This window comes from Cervus elaphus, chromosome 15, assembly GCF_910594005.1.
Source record: "Cervus elaphus chromosome 15, mCerEla1.1, whole genome shotgun sequence".
NCBI classification, from domain to species: Eukaryota; Metazoa; Chordata; class Mammalia; order Artiodactyla; family Cervidae; genus Cervus; species Cervus elaphus.
In genome coordinates this window covers 77,055,378-77,075,268 of record NC_057829.1, presented here as the reverse complement: position 1 = coordinate 77,075,268, position 19,891 = coordinate 77,055,378, and the positions used below count along the sequence as shown (strand labels likewise).

General features: G+C 40.8%; 1 protein-coding gene across 1 annotated transcript in view; it reads right to left on the bottom strand.

Moving 5' to 3' along the window:
• Positions 1–2,262: 2,262 nt before the first annotated feature.
• The window catches only part of TDRD1 (tudor domain containing 1), a 51,101-nt gene continuing 33,472 nt past the window's right edge, over positions 2,263–19,891 (bottom strand). Inside the window, exons 19-26 of the mRNA XM_043924769.1 lie at positions 19,055–19,330; positions 15,555–15,674; positions 13,608–13,724; positions 11,101–11,268; positions 9,691–9,918; positions 9,006–9,052; positions 8,837–8,924; positions 2,263–3,374 (exon numbers count right to left, since the gene is read on the bottom strand). Coding sequence (XP_043780704.1) covers positions 3,343–3,374; positions 8,837–8,924; positions 9,006–9,052; positions 9,691–9,918; positions 11,101–11,268; positions 13,608–13,724; positions 15,555–15,674; positions 19,055–19,330 — 1,076 coding nt within the window. The 3' untranslated portion in view covers positions 2,263–3,342. The remainder of the gene's footprint in view (positions 3,375–8,836; positions 8,925–9,005; positions 9,053–9,690; positions 9,919–11,100; positions 11,269–13,607; positions 13,725–15,554; positions 15,675–19,054; positions 19,331–19,891) is intronic.

The following is a 19,891-nucleotide window of genomic DNA, read 5'->3' as shown; positions in this document are numbered from 1 at the left end:
GGTGATGGACAGGGAAGCCTGGCGTGCTGCAGTCCATGGGGTTGCAGAGTCGGACACAAATGATTGAACTGAATGCTCTCAAATTCTGCATCTTTAGTTTTCACACACATGTGCATGCCCTAATGTAAGTATTCATTGAATGCATTTTCAGAGGAATCTGGGTACACCCTTGGAGGTAGTGAAGTAGGCCCTGCCTGACCTATAATCAACCTCACAGACCATCCCATTTCCTCAGTTCAGTTCAGTCAGTAGCTCAGTCATGTCTGACTCTTTGCCAACCCTTGGACTGCAGTACACCAGACTTCCCTGTCCATCACCAACTCCTGGAGCTTGCTCAAACTCATGTCCATCAAAGTTGGTGATGCCATCCAACCATCTCATCCTCTGGACATGTCTGAGCAAGCTCCAGGAGAGGGTAAAGAACAGGGAAGCCTGGCATGCTGCAGTCCATGGGGTCGCAAAGAGTCAGACACAACTGAGCAACTGAAGGATTAGCCCACAAGTGAGCCCTGGGACCCTCACCAATGTGGGTAGTTCTGTAGGCAAGACTCGCAGCCAAGCAGAGCTGACTCATTAAACCCACGTTCCTCAAGGCTGCTGTCTGTGGCTTTGTTTTTCCAAATAAGAGGAACTGGAGGGCAGCCTGTGGTTCCAATCGTGCAGTTAGGAGTTGTACGATGGTTTTTGCTTGCTGGGATTAAAGGAAGACTCAGATTCGGCAAGACTTCTGCCCATCTGCTCAGGATGACAGTGGTAGAAGTCCCACCCAGAGAAGTTCTTACCCTTTTTCTATGCCTGAACATTGTTCAAGCCACCCTGTAGGCAAGCGGTCTAACTTCCCTAGGAAGCCTCTCAAATCTTGGCAGTAGCTTTCACATAACCTAGAATTAGTTTCATGTAAGGCTTTAGCTGCCCAGCCTGTCACTTTCATATGCTTTCTTTTCACCCTGAGGTGCTGAGGTCAGTTCAGTCACTCAGTCGTGTCTGACTCTTTGGGACCCCATGGACTGCAGCACGCCAGGCTTCCCTGTCCATCAACCACTCCCAGAGCTTGCTCAAACTCTGGTTCATCGAGTTAGTGATGCCATCCAACCATCTCATCCTCTGTCGTCCCCATTCTCTGTCGTCCCCATTCTCTGTCGTCCCCATTCTCTGTCGTCCCCTTCCTGTCTTCAATCTTTCCCAGCATCAGCATCTTTTTCAAGGAGTCAGTTCTTTGCATCAGGTGGCCAAAGTATTAGAGTTATTGGGCTAATCCTAGAATTCTGAGCTCAATTTGCCAAACCTGGGCAGCTACAGCTGTGCTGGCGATAAGGCCACCAGTTACACACTCAGTTTATTGCCCTGGGCTGGCAGCCTCAGAGTGGCAGGCATCACAGTGACTTTATTCCTCCTCTACAATTTGGCAGTTTAGGGCTCTGCTGAGAATGATCCTCAGGTTCACTGGAGCAAGAGAGCTCAAATTTAGACTATCCCTCACCCTCGTTCACAATCTTGAAACTTTCACATTTCCAGCAGTCCTAGAAAAACACATTCCACCAAAATAAAAGGCATACCAAGTATGTCTTCTTCCCTTACTCCCCCCACTATTCTTAATCCATGCATGGTTAAGAATCTCTTCTCTTGCAAAACGGATCTGATTTGTCTCAATAAACAAGGCCTCTGCCAAGGAATAAAAACTATTTGTTTATCTGGTCTCAGCTCTAGAGTACTTATCTATGAGTGAACTAGGTGATCTGAGGAAACCCCAAGACTGGGGTTGGTGCATGTGACAGACCATACATGGCCCTGCTGGATGATAAATACATCACTAACCTCAGTGCCAGGCACACAGCTGGAGCTCAATAAATATGTGAATGTGAAAGATTGAAAACAAGACCTGGTGGTCCAGCATGGAAATATGTTGAATCAATCCAGGAGATATTCAATCCATCTAGGGTGAGACTAGCTGAATCATCAATATTAAACTGCATTTAATTTAGACTGTTTCTATCCCAATTTCCAGTCTGTACCATAGGATAAAACTTTGGGATCTGATGAACTTTGACTTACGCTTTCCTTACTGTGTTCTGTGACATCTCCCTAACTTCCCTTAATAAAAACAACAGTTCTGTGATTCCATAGATTTCATCTGCATTCGCACTGTGGATGGAACTGAACAGACTATGAACAAACCAAGCACCCAGTGCTCCTAGTATGTGCCAGTAAGAAAAGGAAATTAGCAAAATGCTGCTGGTGATAAGAACACAAGGGAAATCTGGCTGTGAAGTAGAAGGATTTTATTGGGCACAGCAGCTTAAATTTTTATCTAATAGAAGCATATCAATGTTTAAACAACTTTTTACATGAGGTGAAACTCCATTTAACCTAGCTGACACACATTACCAGCAAAGGTACATTTTAAAAGAACAAACAAACAAACAAAAAAACAAAGTCAAGTTTTTTCTTTGAGTTGGTGACATCTTCTTAGGCTTTCACAGTCTGATACTTAAATCGTGGAAAAATTCCCAAACAGAAACTTCTGGGCTGGCAGGAAGGCTGGCTGGCCCATAATTCCTGGCTGGCCCATAATTCCACACATGTGAGTTTACAGAGTTTAAGATGTCTATACTTCAAGAAAAATATATACTCTAACTTGGCTTTTTACATTAAGCTGTTAACTGTGCTCCAGGAATTTGTGCTTCAGAAAATGTAAATTCCACTACACTAAAAATCCAAGTGGCCACAGATTCGGAAAGGTACCTGTGGATGGCAGGAGCAGAAAGTGCCTTCCTGGTCAGAGTGGGTGAGAGCCCAAAGGCAGACTGTGCCCAAGGGCTGAAAGAAAAGTGATCCGAGTGAGGATGGGGAGAGAGAAACTGATGACCTCAGAGTGGAGAGGAAAAGAAGGGCAGGGGCCTGAGCAACAACAAACCAGAGAACTTGTATTATGTGGAAGAGACAGGCTGTGACAGGGAGAGCAGGGTGTATTTTATTATGAAACACATCAAACATACAGACAGAAGTCCAAAAAATAAAACTTGTGTGTCCAACAACTCAAATGATGCAGTATTAACCTGGAGCCATATTTTCTTCAGCACCTTTAAGTAATGAAAAGCTCTATGCAGACTAGACAGTATCCCTTATGTATCCCTTCCTGATGCTCCCATGTACTTTCATGCGAGACTTACTGAGAGGATGCATTTAGAGGGGGAAAAAAAAACACCTACCCAACCTAGACAGAAGAATGGTAAGCAAACAAAAATGCAGACATAAAAGGTCATTAAAGAAAAAGTTTCCAATAAACAAAAACACAAGATGTGGTATTTTCTCTCCTAAATCTAGCCTTCTCTGTTTCCAGTCTCATAAGAGTTGATCTTCAAGAGAGGCTGTTTCTGCAAGACAAAAATCAATTCTCAGTATGCCTCATATAAAAAACCCAGTCACTGTGGTTCTTAATTTCTATCTCAAGTACAAGAAAACCAAATACTCACTTTTAATCTGAAATTCCACATTTCTTTAAGTCAGATCTGCCAGTTAAAAAAATTCACCACTGCAATAACAGGGCTTTATGTTAAGTATAGCTGTTTGTACTCTCCTTCACAGATATGCTCCCCTCCAAATATAAAAAATATTTTATACTAACCTGTATGTTGAAATACTTATCTCTTTGATGAAGAGATTACAGTTCTATGTTCTCATAACCACACCATTCCTAGTTCAGCAATTTTACAATTATATATACATGACATATGAATGCATGCTCAGTCGTGTTTGACTCTTTGTGACCCCGTGGGCTATAGCACGCCAGGCTCCTCTGTCCATGGGATTTTCCAAGCTAGAATACTGGCGAGTTGCCGTTCTCCTTCAGGAGAATCTTCTCAACTCAGGACCAGAGTTTTATGTTCTTCTAAGTGTATCACTCTTAGTTCAGCAATTTTACAATTAAGCTACTAACAAATTTTTGCAATCAGGAGTTCATGATCTGAGCCACAGTCAGCTCCTTGTTTTTGCTGACTGTATACAGCTTCTCCATCTTCAGCTACAAAGAATATAATCAATTCTTCTAAGGGATTCTTGCCCACAGTAGTAGATATCTGGATAAAATTTGCCCATTCCAGTCCATTTTAGTTCACTGATTCCTAAAATGTTCATGTTCACTCTTGCCATCTCCTGTCTGACCACTTCCAATTTACCTTAATTCATGGGCCTAACATTCCAGGTTCCTATGCAATATTGTTCTTTGCAGTATCGGACTTTACTTTCATCACCAGTCACATCCATAACTGGGTGTTGTTTTCATTTTGGCTCCATCTCTTCATTCTTTCTGGAGTTATTTCTCCACTCTTCTCCAGTATGATATTGGGCACCTACCAACCCGGGGAGTTCATCTTTCAATGTCATATCTTTTTGCCTTTTCATACTGTTCAGGGGATTCTCAAGGCAAGAATATTGAAGTGGTTTGCCATTCCCTTCTCCCTTTTCCTTACTGCAAAATTCAGGCTTAAATTGAAGAAAGTAGGGAAACCACTAGACAGACCATTCAGGTATGACCTAAATCAAATCCCTTACGATTATACAGTGGAAGTGACAAATAAGTTCAAGGGATTAGATCTGATAGACAGAGTGCCTGAAGAACTATGGATGGAGGTTCATGACACTGTATAGGAAGCACAGTGATCAAGACCATCCCCAAGAAAAAGAAATGCAAAAAGGCAAAATGGGTGTCTGAGAAGGCCTTACAAATAGCTGAGAAAAGAAGAGAAGCTAAAGGCAAAGGAGAAAAGGATAGATAAACCCATCTGAATGCAGAGTTCCAAAGAATAGCAAGGAGAGATAAAAAAGCCTTCTTCAGTGATCAATGCAAAGAAATAGAGAAAAACAACAGAATGAGAAAGACCAGAGATCTCTTCAAGAAAATTAATATACCAAGGGAACATTTCATGCAAAGATGGGCACAATAAAGGACAGAAATGGTATGGACCTAACAGAAGCAGAAGATATTAAGAGGTGGCAAGAATACACAGAAGAACTATACAGAAAAGATCATGACCAAGATAACCACAATGATGTGATCACTCACCTAGAGCCAGACATCCATCCTGAAATGTGAAGTCAAGTGATGCTTAGGAAGCATCACTAAGAACAAAGCTAGTGGAGGTGATGGAATTCCAGATGAGCTATTGCAAATCCTAAAAGATGATGCTGTGAAAGTGCTGCACTCAATATGCCAGCAAATTTGGAAAACTCAGCAGTGGCCACAGGACTGGAAAAGGTCATTTTTCATTCCAATCCCAAAGAAAGGCAATCCCAAAGAATGCTAAAACTACCACACAATTGCACTCATCTCACATGCTAGCAAAGTAATGCTCAAAATTCTCCAAGCGAGGCAGGCTTCAGCAGTACATGAACTGTGAAGTTCCAGATGTTCAAGCTGGGTTTAGAAAAGGCAGAGGAACCAGAGATCAAATTGCCAACATCTGCTGGATAATAAAAAAAAGCAAGGGATTTCTAGTAAAACATCTAATCTAATTCTGCTTTATTGACTACACCAAAGCCTTTGACTGTGTGGATCACAACAAACCATGAAAAATTCTTCAAGAGGTAGGAATACCAGACAACTTTACCTGTCTCCTGAGAAACCCATATGCAGGGCAAGAAGCAACACTTAGAACCAGACATGGAACAATGGACTGGTTCCAAATCAGGAAAGGAATACGTCAAAGCTGTATAATGTTACCCTATTTAACTTATATGCAGACTACACCATGCAAAATGCTAGGCTGGATGAAGCACAAGCTGGAATCAAGACTGCAGGGAGAAATATCAATAACCTCAAATATGCGGTGACCCTTGTGGCAGAAAGCAAAGAGGAACTAAAGAGCCTCTTGATGAAAAGTGAAAGAGGAGAGTGAAAAGGCTGGCTTAAAACTCAGCATTCATGAAATGAAGATCATGGCATCTGGTCCCATCACTTCCTGGCAAATAGATGATGAAACAAAGGAAATAGTGACAGATTTTATTTTGGGGGCTCCAAAATCACTGCAGATGGTGACTGCAGCCATGAAATTAAAAGATGTTTACTCCTTGGAAGAAAAGCTATGACCAACCTAGACAGCATATTAAAAAGCAGACACATCACTTTGCCAACAAAGGTCCGTCTAGTCAAAGCTATGGTTTTTCCAGTAGTCATGTATGGATGTGAGAGCTGGACCATAAAGAAAGCTGACCACCAAAGAATTGATGCTTTTGAACTGTGGTGTTGGAGAAGACTCTTGAAGAGTCCCTTGGATAGCAAGGAGATCCAACCAGTCCATCCTAAAGGAGATCAGTCCTGAATATTCACTGGAAGGCCTGAGGCTGAAGCTGAAACTCTAATACTTTGGCCACTTGATGAATAGAACGGACTCCTTGGAAAAGACCCAGATGCTGAGAAAGACTAAAGGCAGGAGGAGAAGGGGATGACAGAGGATGAGATGGTTGGATGGCATCACTAGCTCAATGGACATGAGTTTGAGCAAGCTGTGGGAGTTGATGATGGACAGGGGAGCCTGGGGTGCTGCAGTCCATGGGGTCTCAAAGAGTCAGACACGACTGAGTGACTGAACTGAACTACTAACAAATTAAACATTTCTCCAGAAATGATGAAACAATGAAACTAAGCACATTTTCTCCATCTCTAGGAAAAATAACTTAAAGAATCATTCAACTATACTTTCATGACAATGAAGGATGCTTAAGGAGCCATGTATGGTAATTTTCCTCATCCCATAACCTTGTAGTTTCGTGCCCTTCAGAGCTGATCTAATCTAAATGGCCCTGCAGCACAGCTACAGGTGAGCAGCAAAGGGCAGCACGGAGAACTCGGCTGCGAGTCAGAAGACCTCCTTTCCTGTCTCTGTGTGTGGTTTCGGGGCAACCATTTAACCTCCTGGAGCTTTCACTTCCTCATCTATAAAATGAGGCTTACTTTCTTTTAATCTTCTAGATATTGTGAAAATTAAATGTGTGACCAGATGTAAAAGTGATTTTTAACTAATGCACTACTCAAATTCAGGGCATGGCACAGTATTCGAAGGTAGTCAAAAATGTGTATTTACTCCTACAGTAAAGGAGAAACCAGTTCAACCACTATGCTTTAAACGAAGTGATGTGTTGTTGTTGTTTTTTAACATAATGTCTTCAATATATTTCGAAACAGAAAACACTGGTTTCATCTGAGATTGTATATGCAACACTCAATACTCCTATGGGGAAAAAAGAACTTATTTCACAGATAAAAAGATAAAAGCACATACAAGTTAATCAACTTGATTAAAAATATGATGACTTGGCGCTAGGACTAAATGCCAGAAGTTCATGTCATTGCACATTCCCCAATCTATGAAATTTAAAGTATCATCAAATTTCAGACTTTAAACTCAAGTACACAGAACAGCAATCCTGGGTTTCATTGGAAGGACTGATGCTGAAGTTGCAACTCCAATACTTTGGCCACCTCATGCAAAGACTTGACTCATTGGAAAAGACCCTGATGCTGGGAGGGACTGGGGGCAGGAGGAGAAGGGGACGACAGAGGATGAGATGGCTGGATGGCATCACAGACTCGATGGACAGGAGTTTGAGTAAACTCCGGGAGCTGGTGATGGACAGGGAGGCCTGGCGTGCTGCAATTCAAGGGGTCGCAAAGAGTCGGACACGACTGAGCGACTGAACTGAACTGAACACAAAACAGCTGTCAGTATAAAAACAACGTATTAGAAAGGATTGAAAGTTGGAATTGCAAGTTAGCATTTATTTTAAGAGTAACCCAAAACTTCTGAAGTAAATAAATCATCTCAAAATAAATCATGAGAATCAAAACTGATGATCCTGCATGAATGATAGTTAGCTTAGAACTTAGTCATACTTTCTCAGAAACAGAAACAAAACAACTGTGCGTTAACAAATGGAAAATACATGTGATCCCAGTAGGTACCTCCTGAAGAGCTGCTACACTCACAGAGCCCCAGAGCGCAGGAGGACCTCGGGAGCTACTTGCAATGGTCACTTGAGCCCGCCAGAGTACAGGAATTAAGTCAAAGTTCTTTTGCTTTTAGCTGAAATTCTATCAATTCAAAGTGGCAAGAAGGACAACTTCATTTTGACCAGAAGTCCTAATTGGTTACTGATCACAGAACACTTTCCAAGGGTTATCTTAGATCACAGGATCCCAGGCAGAAAAAATAAGAAGCCGCAGCAAGGGAACCACTATTTAAAACCCACTGTGGGTTTACCTATGACTGATGGCAGATTCATGTTGATGCACAAACCAACACAATGTTGTAAACCAATTATCCTTCAATTAAAAAGAAAAAATAAATAAAACCCACTGATAGCATCTTTAACCACTAGAGTCACCGTAGCTAAAGAAGGAAGAATATGCTTTGTTCTGAAATGAAATCTATCAGTGCAGCCCATTTTCTTGACTCCTCAGAACTTCTTCACAAAAAGTATTAGCCATCTTCATAGAAGTGTGTACAAGAAAGTGTTAATTTCACTCTAGACACAAAAAGAATTTCAGGCTAAGCTTGACCTCACGACAATTTTTACATGTCCCTGCACATACCATCAAGAGCTTTCTCTATGTCAAGCAACAGTAAGGACAGGATGGCCCTGGACTCAGTTCCAGAAGCAGTGTCAAAGGGAGGCTACCAAAAAAAACCTAGGAAGACAGCAGAATCATTATAGCCAGCCCTCTGATCATTAGACCACAGAGTAAAGCACAGCCTCCAAACACGTGCTCTGCCTTGACAAAACGACTGGAGATGTCCTGTTGGGGGTTGCGTAAGAGAAAAAAACATCAAATTTAACTTACTTTTTAACAATTTTTTCATTTCAATAAACTTATTTTGATTGGTTGGATTGTTTAAAAGGAAGAGAAGAATTTGCTCATGCTTTTCAACCTGAGGGTGAGAAAGAAAATAGTGTTATTTCATTCCTTAAAATGTTGGGAGTACAATTTCACTTTAGGGAAATTTACCCACTTGTTTCTGTAGCTTCGTGCAGCAGCAGTTCATCCTGTTTGCCGTTTCTGAAAGCAAATGCAAAAGGCTGTTAGACCTCTTAGCAATAAGTAACAGGAAAAAAAACAAACCTGGAGTTTGAACATACACAAGCCTACCCTGTGGGGCAGATCCTTTCCAACCCCAAAGGACTAGATGGATTAAACTTTTCATCAGGGCTTTAATGCTGCCTACTACTGTGTCCTGTGTTCTACCAAATGAGCGCCCTCACCCGTCCAGGGTTTTGGGTCTTGCCTAGCCTGCACAGTGTATCTCTTTTTGGTGGAGATCAGGCCTGACTAATCATCTTATGAAATGACTAGTAAGACCCAGTCTCAAGTATATGAGTTCTTCTCACTTTGATCAGGACCAAAAGGAAGTAGGAAGTAACTGAATGCTTGACTTTTTTAAACCTTGGAGCATTAATGCTATGGACAAGGTTTCCGAGCCTGATATAAGGAAAATCTGGACTGGGAGGTCGGCTTCTTTCCAGGCTCCTCTGAGGTAGCAACATGAGTCAGTACCCCACTGCCGGATTCATAGAAGAGGACGACAAAGGGAACAAACATAGCCATGAGAATAAAGAAGGATCAGACCTACTAAACTGATGACATCTGTTTCTGGTTACACTTACATCTGTTATTAATTAAACTTGAAAAAACAATACCTTTATTTAGAGCACTTGGATTTTTAGATGTGATGTTTTTTGCCAGACCATACATCACCAGCTTATCAGCTATATTGATAGTACCATTCTCGGAACACTTCTCAACTGACACCGTGTGAACATTCTTGATAACTCCTTTTACAGAAATCATTACATTCTGATTCAACATGAAATTCTTCAGTAGCTCTATCATTAGGTGAGAACATCTTCCATTCAACTCCATTAGTCCTGGAAAAAAACTGAGTACTAATCAACAAGTTCCTAAAAGATAATATTTAACTTAATTGTCTAAGGATAATAAAAGGCTCACTGATTTTAGCTAGCTTTAGTTACATATGCTGTAATGTAAAAAGCTGCTGCATTCGAAAAAATCAAACCTGATAAATATTCCTCAATCCTTATTATGTGTCAAGCACTAGTGAAGTGAAAATCGCTCAGTCGTTTCCTACTCTGCGACCCCCATGGACTATACAGTCCATGGAAATTCTCCAGGCCAGAGTACTCGAGTGGGTAGCCTTTCCCTTCTCCAGGGGATCTTCCCAACTCAGGGGTCGAACTCAGATCTCCCACATTGCAGGCGTATTCTTCACCAGCCGAGCCACAAGAAAAGCCCAAGAATACTAGAGCGGGTAGCCTGTCCCTTCTTCAGGGGATCTTCCGGACCCAGGAATCGAACCAGGGTCTCCTGCATTGCAGGCAGATTCTATACCAGCTGAGCCATCAGGGAAGCCCTGTCAAACACTTAATTTAGGTCTATAAGCCAGAACACTGACAAATGTCTGCCTATGTGGACTTCTGTTCTAATGGGAGATGCAAACAATGATAAAGAGAATTTTCTAACTTTCTGAGTCAAAACCAAAGTAGACGGTGAGGCAGTCCGTTATTATCTGGTGGAACCTCTAGGTAAAGAAATTAGGAGTAAGAATAAAAAGCTACTTCAGCATTTTGGTTCCTTTTGTTCAAATTCCAACTGAAGGGTTGAATAAATATGCAGATATAGATAAGAGTACAAATAGTAAGGTAGGCCAAAACAGTGTCATGAGAACATCTCTAGTCTGCAACAAGGCAGAAAGACCCCCACAAGAGAGGTCAGAGCAGTGACCCCAGCTGGTCCTGGCTCTGCCACTTTCTAGGCGTGCAACCTGAGACCAACCAGAATCTGAGCCTTGACTCTCTGACACTCATCTGTAAAACCAAAGATGGAATGACTGAATATAATTTGTGTGAGAATCAAAGAAAGAATAAAAGACATGAGTTGGTTTTTTTTTTTTTTTTGGTAAACTCTGCTTGATATTTAGAAATCTGGGCAGTTACTTAAGACACCCATTTGTTTCAGACTTAACGTTATAGAAGAAAGAAAAAAAAAAAATCCCACAGACACCCATACTGGAAAGTGACTTAATTGTCTACCATCAAGGGAACATCTGATAACTTGGAAAGGAAGCTCCAGGTGGCTGGCAGAGATGGGCTGCACTCTGCAGAGAGGCAGAGTTTCAGTGTTTCCGTAGTCCGCATAGAGCACTTTCACATTGGCATCTGATGTCCCCAGCACAATGGCACGGTACCAGCAATCATCACCTGAAAATGGAATGCAGTCCATTCAATGAGGCCCTCCTCCCCTAAGATGGTTATTCACAGTTGCATTGACATCACTTGGAAATTCACACCAAGATTTTCTGATTTCATGCCAAGGATTCTAGATTAAACACAAGCATCACCTCTACTTCTTGCAGATTCTACTGAAAAGACAGTTACAGGATTGAACAGAAAAAAGGCTAAAACCACAAGGATGGCGAACAAGAGAGATGACAATGTAACGTTGGGAAGCTGGAAAGCAGATACATGAATGGAAATAACTTAGCAGAGTTCAACTGAAGCTGCTGTAAGAAAGCCAAGAAGCATCCCAGTTTGCATTTCAAATCCCCAAGTAATCAAGGCTCAATAATTGGTGCTACTCATTCAAAAGTAGGAGTAAAGATGAAACTGAGATGGTGACTGAATGTGGAAGCAGAGTTCCTTCCCCAAGACATGTGAATAAACTTTAGTTTATAAACACATTTACACACAATAACTATTTTTAAAGGTGCTGAAGCTTTATGATTAGCTTTGTGTTTACATGTTTTAATAACACTTAGAAAGGTCCCCCTTTCTAGGTAATGTCTCCTACCCAAGGACAGAAGACTAGTTTCTTCTTCAGAGAGGACGGACCAGAGAGACTATGGACTGGGGAACATGAGGCACAGCAGAGATCCCTGTCAGGCCAGTCCACACTTCAGGCAGGAGACAACCATCTCAAGCAAAAGCACTTGAAGACACCAGCATGAAGACTTCCCAGTGAAACAGCAGAGCCAGGTCACCCCACAGACAAGCTCTGCCCCCACTCAAAGGAACTTCCAATTAGCTTCTTAGTGCCTCACCTTATAAAGACAAACAGCAAAGGATGACCAAACAGAAGAAGAAAGAGAAGACCAGACCAACCAAACGGGATATCAAGGAAACAGAGGCCAAGGACAGAGGAAACCATGAAAATTAAAAGAATATGACCATCCTCAGAGAAATGACCTTCCATCCTTAAAACAAGTACAAGGAAGTGTTAAAACCACACACCTGAGAAACATAAAAACTACTGAAACAAAAAAATGTGATATTAAAAATGAGATAAGAAAGGCCGGAAGAGAAAACCGAGGAAACCTCTTGAACAGAATAAAAAAGATGAAACAGCAGAGGAAATTCAGCAGAAGAGTTTAAGCCTAACATTAGAATACTTGGAAGTTCATAAAAGAGCAGAAAATGAAAGAAAGGAATACAAAAAATTCAGGGAAAAATTTCAAAACTAAAGCCCATAAATTTCAAGACTAACGGGCCCACCCGGTGAGTGCTCACTCAGTACAACAGTGAAAAGAAAAACCAGTGCTGGGGGAAGTCCCTGGTTAAGACTCTACACTTTCACTGACGGGGCCCTGGTTCAATCCCTGGTTGGTGAACTAAGATTCCACAAGCTGTGTGGAGCAGCCAAAAAAAGAAAGAAAGAAAACCAACGCTAAGTCACATCATAAAAATTCAAAATTCGGGATGAAGAGATTACCACAAGTTCCAGAAAGAAGGAAAAAAAATATGTACAAAGTCTGGAGAAGCTCAACGCCATCTACCTCTCCACCAGCAACACCTGCAGCTAAAAGACAATATAAAAGCAATGCCTTCAAAAATTTAAGAGGAAGATGATTTCCAACCTGGAATTCTATCTATAGGTAAGCTATCAAGTTTAGAGTAGGATACTTTTTCAAACATGAAGGGTAACATCCTTACCCTTAATTAACTTAATTTTATATGTACCTTTTCTCAGCTTCCAGAGGATGAGATATACCCAAATATTAAGAGTAAGTCAAAAGTAAGGGATCCAGAAAGCAAGTTAAGATGAGGGAGGGAGATAATCTGGCATCAAGGAGCGGGTGAGAGAGAAATCCAAGCAACAGAGGGCTGGCGTGATGGTGACACGAAACTTCCAGGAGGACAGCTCAGGTCCCAAAGACAAGCAGTCTAGATAGGAGCTGGTAAAAAGGCCAGGGCTGCCTACGATTATGACAAAAGTGGATCAAGTACATAAAGTACTCTTGGAGAGAATTCATACCAGTGCAGAGGACTGGAGATCATTACTGAAAGTATACAGGACACAAGTAACAAAAAAAGGCTGCAGAAGTATTTATAGTGACTACATGGCTGGGCTGTGAATTGCTTTTATGCAACCCTAGTAACATAACACAGAATACTTATCTAACCAAAAATTATGGCACATTTCTACCAGGAAGAAAAGAGGGGGAAACTGTAGAGCCAGTTGTCATAGAAAATTAAATACTTTTAAAAACTGTAAGTCTAATGTTTTAAATGCACACTGTTCCGCCTAACAGAAAGAATCTTACTTGTGTATCTGGCACAACATGCATCTCCAATTTTCGGTGTATAGGGCGATCGGCTTTTCTGAGCATTGCAATATTCTAACAATTCGGCCGTCAATACACTCAGTTTTTCCTGATCTCCTAAAATATATATTTAAAAAAAACACCTCATTAGAACTGATTCAAATGAATTCTTTTTAATGGCTGAGTAATATTCCATTGTGTATATGTACCACAGCTTTCTCATCCATTTGTCTGCTGATGGGCATCTAGGTTGCTTCCATGTCCTGGCTATTATAAACAGTGCTGTGATGAACATTGGGGTACACGTGTCTCTCAGATCTGGTTTCCTCGGTGTGTATGACCAGGAGTGGGATTGCTGGGTCATATGGCAGTTCTAATGAGGTGGATGAAACTGAAGCCCATTATACAGAGTGAAGTAAGCCCAAAAGATAAACACCAATACAGTATACTAACGCATATATATGGAATTTAGAAAGATGGGAACGATAACCCTGTATGCAAGACAGAAAAAGAGACACAGATGTATAGAACAGACTTTTGGACTCTATGGGAGAAGGCGAGGGTGGGATGATCTGAGAGAATAGTATTGAAACATGTATATTATCAAGTGTGAAACAGATCGCCAGTCCAAGCTGGATGCATGAGACAAGTGCTTGGGGCTGGTGCACTGGGAAGACCCAGAGGGATGGGATGGGGAGGGAGGTGGGAGGGGGGTTCAGGATGGGGAACACATGTAAATCCATGGCTGATTCATGTCAATGTGTGGCAAAAACCACTACAATATTGTAAAGTAATTAGCCTCCAACTAATAAAAATAAATGGAAAAAAATAAATTAAAAAAAATTCTGTGAAGAAACTTTCAGTGCTAATATTTATAAAAGTATATAAGAAGGAAAATTAAATCTAAACTCCAAAGACCCTGTATATTTTAAAATATACATTTCTGTTTTAAAAACAGATAAAACCACTAGGGGGTACACTGTGGGGAAGGGACGCAGTATTGGGAAGGGGCAAGAAGGAAGCCACCAGTGGGATAATGTGTTGATCAGGGTGGCTTGTCCAGTGTGCTCGTTCTACAAAAACCTATGATGTTAGGCTACAGCCTTACAATTGTTCCGTATACTTGTCAGTGTGTTATAGGTAATAAAATGAAACAAAGTACTTCCAATTCATCACACCGCATGTAGCTGCCAGGATGGAATAACCCTGAGCCCATGCTTCCTACTATACAGTTTAAAGATGATTGTTCCTAAAACGGAGAATAAATTTAAGAGCAGTTATTGGTATCACCACAATTCTTGGGTTGGTCACTTAAAAAAAAAAAAGGTTCATTTTTAAGTATCTGCAAATTCTTCTGAATAGCCAACTTGTATTGTACTAACTCAGCTTCTGAACTATAAGAATAAACTCAAATACACTGATGAGATGACTGAATTGTAATCTTTCATGAAACAAAAAAGGAAAATTAAAGTCAACATTTATATGCTACTCTTCTTCACAATTAGAAGCACTGTCAAACAGTTCTCTAAGTTCCTAGGACTCAGTAACACTGAGTGAATTCAAAGAGTGATTTCAAAGTACTCTTTCAACATATCTAAAACAGAATTCGGTTGAAATTCTCTTAATGCTCGTAGAAGGTTAAGTTAGTAAGTATAATTCCATACAGACAGTACCTACTTTTAAACAATAAATTATACAGCAATCAAGGACACTGCCTTGTTATAAAAAGCTGCAGATGATCGAGACCAGGCAGAGTAGAGACTGAATGCAGGGCATGTTCACATCTGTTTTTAAAATCAAATTTTCCTTACATATTATTATGATCAATTAAAACACTGAGTGGAAAGGAAACCATCACTTCTCCCCGTCGCTTCCTAAGGAGTTCAGGTAAGTTCATTCTACAATTAAAAGACTAGCATAAATGTGTCTCAAACTTTTATTTCTTACCTGCCATTTCATTTGGTAGAGCATAAAACAAGTTTGGATTTGCGATTTCTAAAATGCATGCTTGTACAGTTTTATTAACTGGCAACTCTATTGTACTCCACTGATTAGCTGAAGAGATGGCTGAAAATACATGAAATACAGTCCTCTCATGAAACAGATAAAACTTAGTATTCTACTGAATATCAACACTCCCAAAGTCCCAAAATGAAAATCTGTATTTTCACAAAAGAGTTTGTTTAATATGAGGGACTTTGGTGTGCATTACAAAAAAGCTCAACCTATATAACAAGAATCCTTAAACTATGACACTCATATAGTCTATTTTTATTTCTATAGTACATTTAATTATTAACATTTACTCAAACTTTAAGGGATACATAACTGTATGATGTATGTTTGTTTACCTGACAAGTAACTACATTAAAAATGAGTATAGTGTTCAATAAAACCCTGTTTCAACAAACATTCAGTTCAGTTCAGTTGCGTCCGTCTCTTTGCGATCCCATGGACTGCAGCATGCCAGGCCTCCCTGTCCATCACCAACTAACAGAGTTTACTCAAACTCATGTCCATTGAGTCGGTGATGCCATCTAACCATAACCATGCCATCTAACATAACCCTCTGTCGTCCCCTTCTCCTTCCACCTTCAATCTTTCCCAGGATCAGGGTCTTTTCAAATGAGTCAGTTCTTCGTATCAAGTGGCCAAAGTATTGGAGTTTCAGCTTCAACATCAGTCCTTCCAATGAATATTCAGGGCTGATTTCCTTTAGGATGGACTTGTTGGATCTCCTTGCAGTCCAAGGGACTCTCAAGAGTCCTCTCCAACACCACAGTTTAAAAGCATCAATTCTTTGGTGCTCAGCTTTCTTTATAGTCCAACTGTCACATCCATACATGACTACTAGAAAAACCATAGCTTTGACTAGACAGACCTTTGTTGGCAGAATAATGTCTCTGCTTTTAATATGCTGTCTAGGTTGGTCATAACTATTCTTCCAAGGAGCAAGCATCTTTTAATTTCATGACTGCAGTCACCATCTGCAGTGACTTTGGAGCCCCCCAAAATAAAGTATGTCACTGTTTCTACTGTTTCCCCATCCATTTGCCATGAAGTGATAGGACCAGATGCCATGATCTCAGTTTTCTGAATGCTGAGTTTTAAGCCAACTTTTTCACTCTGCTCTTTCATATCAAGAGGCTCTTTAGTTCTTCTTCGCTTCTTTCTGCCATAAGGGTGGTGTCATCTGCATATCTGAGGTTATTGATATTTCTCCCGGCAATCTTGATTCCAGCTTGTGCTTCATCCAGCCCAGCATTTCTCATGATGTACCTTGCATATAAGTTAAATAAGCAGGGTGATAATATACAGCCTTGACGTACTCCTTTCTCTATTTGGAACCAGTCTGTTGTTCCATGTCCAGCTCTAACTGTTGCTTCCTGACCTACATACAGATTTCTCAAGAGGCAAGTCAGGTGGTCTGGTATTCCCATCTCTTTCAGAATTTTCCACAGTTTGTGGTGATCCACACTGTCAAAGACTTTGGCATAGTCAATAAAGCAGAAGTAGATGTTTTCCTGGAACTCTCTTGATTTTTCCATAATCCAACAGACGTTGGCAATTTGACCTCTGGTTCCTCTGCCTTTTCTAAAACCAGCTTGAACATCTGGAAGTTCACAGTTAACGTACTGTTGAAGCCTCGCTTGGAGAATTTTGAGCATTACTTTGCTAGCATGTGAGATGAGTCCAATTGTGAGGTAGTCTGAACATTCTTTGGCATTGCCTTTCTTTGGGACTGGTATGAAAATTGACCTTTTCCAGTCCTGTGGTCACTGCTGAGTTTTCCAAATTTGCTGGTATAATGAATGCAGCACTTTCACAGCATTGTCTTTCAGGATTTAGAATACCTCAACTGGAATTCAGAGAAGGCAATGGCACCCCACTCCAGTACTCTTGCCTGGAAAATCCCATGGATGGAGGAGCCTGGTGGGCTGCAGTCCATGGGGTCGCAAAGAGTCAGACACGACTGAGTGACTTCACTTTCACTTTTCACTTTCATGCACTGGAGAAGGAAATGGCAACCCACTCCGGTGTTCTTGCCTGGAGAATCCCAGGGATGGGGGAGCCTGGTGGGCTGCCGTCTGTGGAGTCGCACAGAGTCGGACACGACTGAGGTGACTTAGCGGCAGCAGCAGCAGCAGCAACTGGAATTTCATCACCTCCACTAGCTTTGCTCATAGTGACGCTTCCTAGGGCCCACTTGACTTCACACTCCAGGATGTTTGGCTCTAGGTGAGTGATCACACCATCGTGGTTATCTGGGTCATGAAGATCTTTTCTGTATAGTTCTGTGTTTTTTGGCCACCTCTTCTTAATGTCTCCTGCTTCTGTTAGGTCCATACCATTTCTGTCCTTTATTGAGCCCATCTTTGCATGAAATGTTCCCTTGGTATCTCTTAATTTTCTTGACGAGATCTCTTAGTCTTTCCCATTCTTTTATTTTCCTCCATTTCTTTGCATTGATCACAGAGAAAGGCTTTCTTATCTCTCCTTGCTGTTATCTGGAACTCTGCATTCAAACGGGTATTTATTTCCTTTTCTCCTTTGCTTTTTGCTTCTCTTCTTTTCACAGCTATTTGTAAGGCCTCCTCAGATAGCCATTTTGGTTTTTTGCATTTCTTTTTCTTGGGGATGGTCTTGATCTCTGTCTCCTATACAATGTCACGAATCTCCGTCCATAGTTCATTAGGCGCTCTATCAAATCTAATCCCTTGAATCTACTTCTCACATCCACTGTATAATCGTAAGGGATTTGATTTAGGTCATACCTGAATGGTCTAGTGGTTTTCCCTACTTTCTTCAATTTAAGTCTGAATTTGGCAATAAATTGTCCATGATCTGAGCCACAGTCAGCTCCTAGTCTCGTTTTTGCTGACTGTATGGAGCTTCTCCATCTTTGTCTGCAAAGAATATAATCAGTCTGATTTCGGTGTTGACCCTCTGGTGATGTCATGTGTAGAGTCCTCTCTTGTGTTCTCAGAAGAGGGTGTTTACTATGACCAGTGCGTTCTCTTGGCAAAACTCTGTTAGACTTTGTCCTGTTTCATTCTGTACTCCAACGCCAAATTTGCCTGTTACTCCAGGTGTTTCCTGACTTCCTACTTTTGCATTCCAGTCCCCTATAATGAAAAGGACATCTTTTTTTGGTGTTAGTTCTAGAAGGTCTTGTAGGTCTTCATAGACCGTTCAACTTCGGCTTCTTCATCATTACTGGTTGGGGCATAGAGCTGGACTACCATGATATTGAATGAATAAACATTAAACTGATTACCGTGATGTTGAATTCAATAAACATTAAACTGATTTTAATTATCTATTACTAATCTCTTTCCACAAACGGTATTTCTACAGGAAAATTCTGTCACTTGAAATAGCACAATTTTCATAGCCTATAATAGCAAAGGAGAACACAAATTTAAATAACAGTTTAAAAATGTTACCTTGAAGCCCCAGGGTATCAATCTGAAGGTCATGCTTATCAACAGGTCTGGTTTTCACTAAGTCTATATGTGGTGAACCAGCTTTTAAAACCAGGTGTTCATCAATCAGAATATCGCTAATGACTCTGGGATAAGAAGTGGAAAGATCAGTGAGTTCAATCCCCACTCCGTTTTCAGTGATTTCAACCACTTGGGCTTGGAGTTTTATCCTGGCAACACACGTCTGAAATCTTGCTATGGCTTCTTTACTCCAGTGTTTGTTTCTAGGCTGTATACCTAACAAATAAGAACAGCATTAACAAGAATTCTGTGCCCCAAAGCCACATTTTCTGCCTCAATAACATCCAGGACTCCCCTTGCCAAGTTTACCTTTCAGGTCAGTGGTTTTTAATATCTTTTCTCAATAGTCAATTATACATCTACATCCTCTGTGCCTGTGTTGCAGATAATGCATCTGCAAAAACACTACTGGGGTTTTAGGAGACTCAGGGTCTGTCATGACTTTCCTCCCTAACTTATCTTCACCTGGCATTCTTCCCAACAGGCAAAAACAGAATTACTGTTTCTAGAAGCCATCATTGTTATATACACAATCATCAGTACCAATCATTCTGATTTAAACAAAACATACTTTCACATAATTTTCCAATGATAATTTTAAAATGTCATCTTAAATTTGAAACCAAAAATTATTTTTCTAGGATAACTTTGACTTACACCCTAAATTTTCTAAGTGATTCTCAAATGTGGCTGTGTATTTGAATTACCTAGAGGGCTGGTGAACACAGATTTGGGGGCCCCACCCTAGAGTTTCCAATTTAGTAGCAGGTCTTGGGT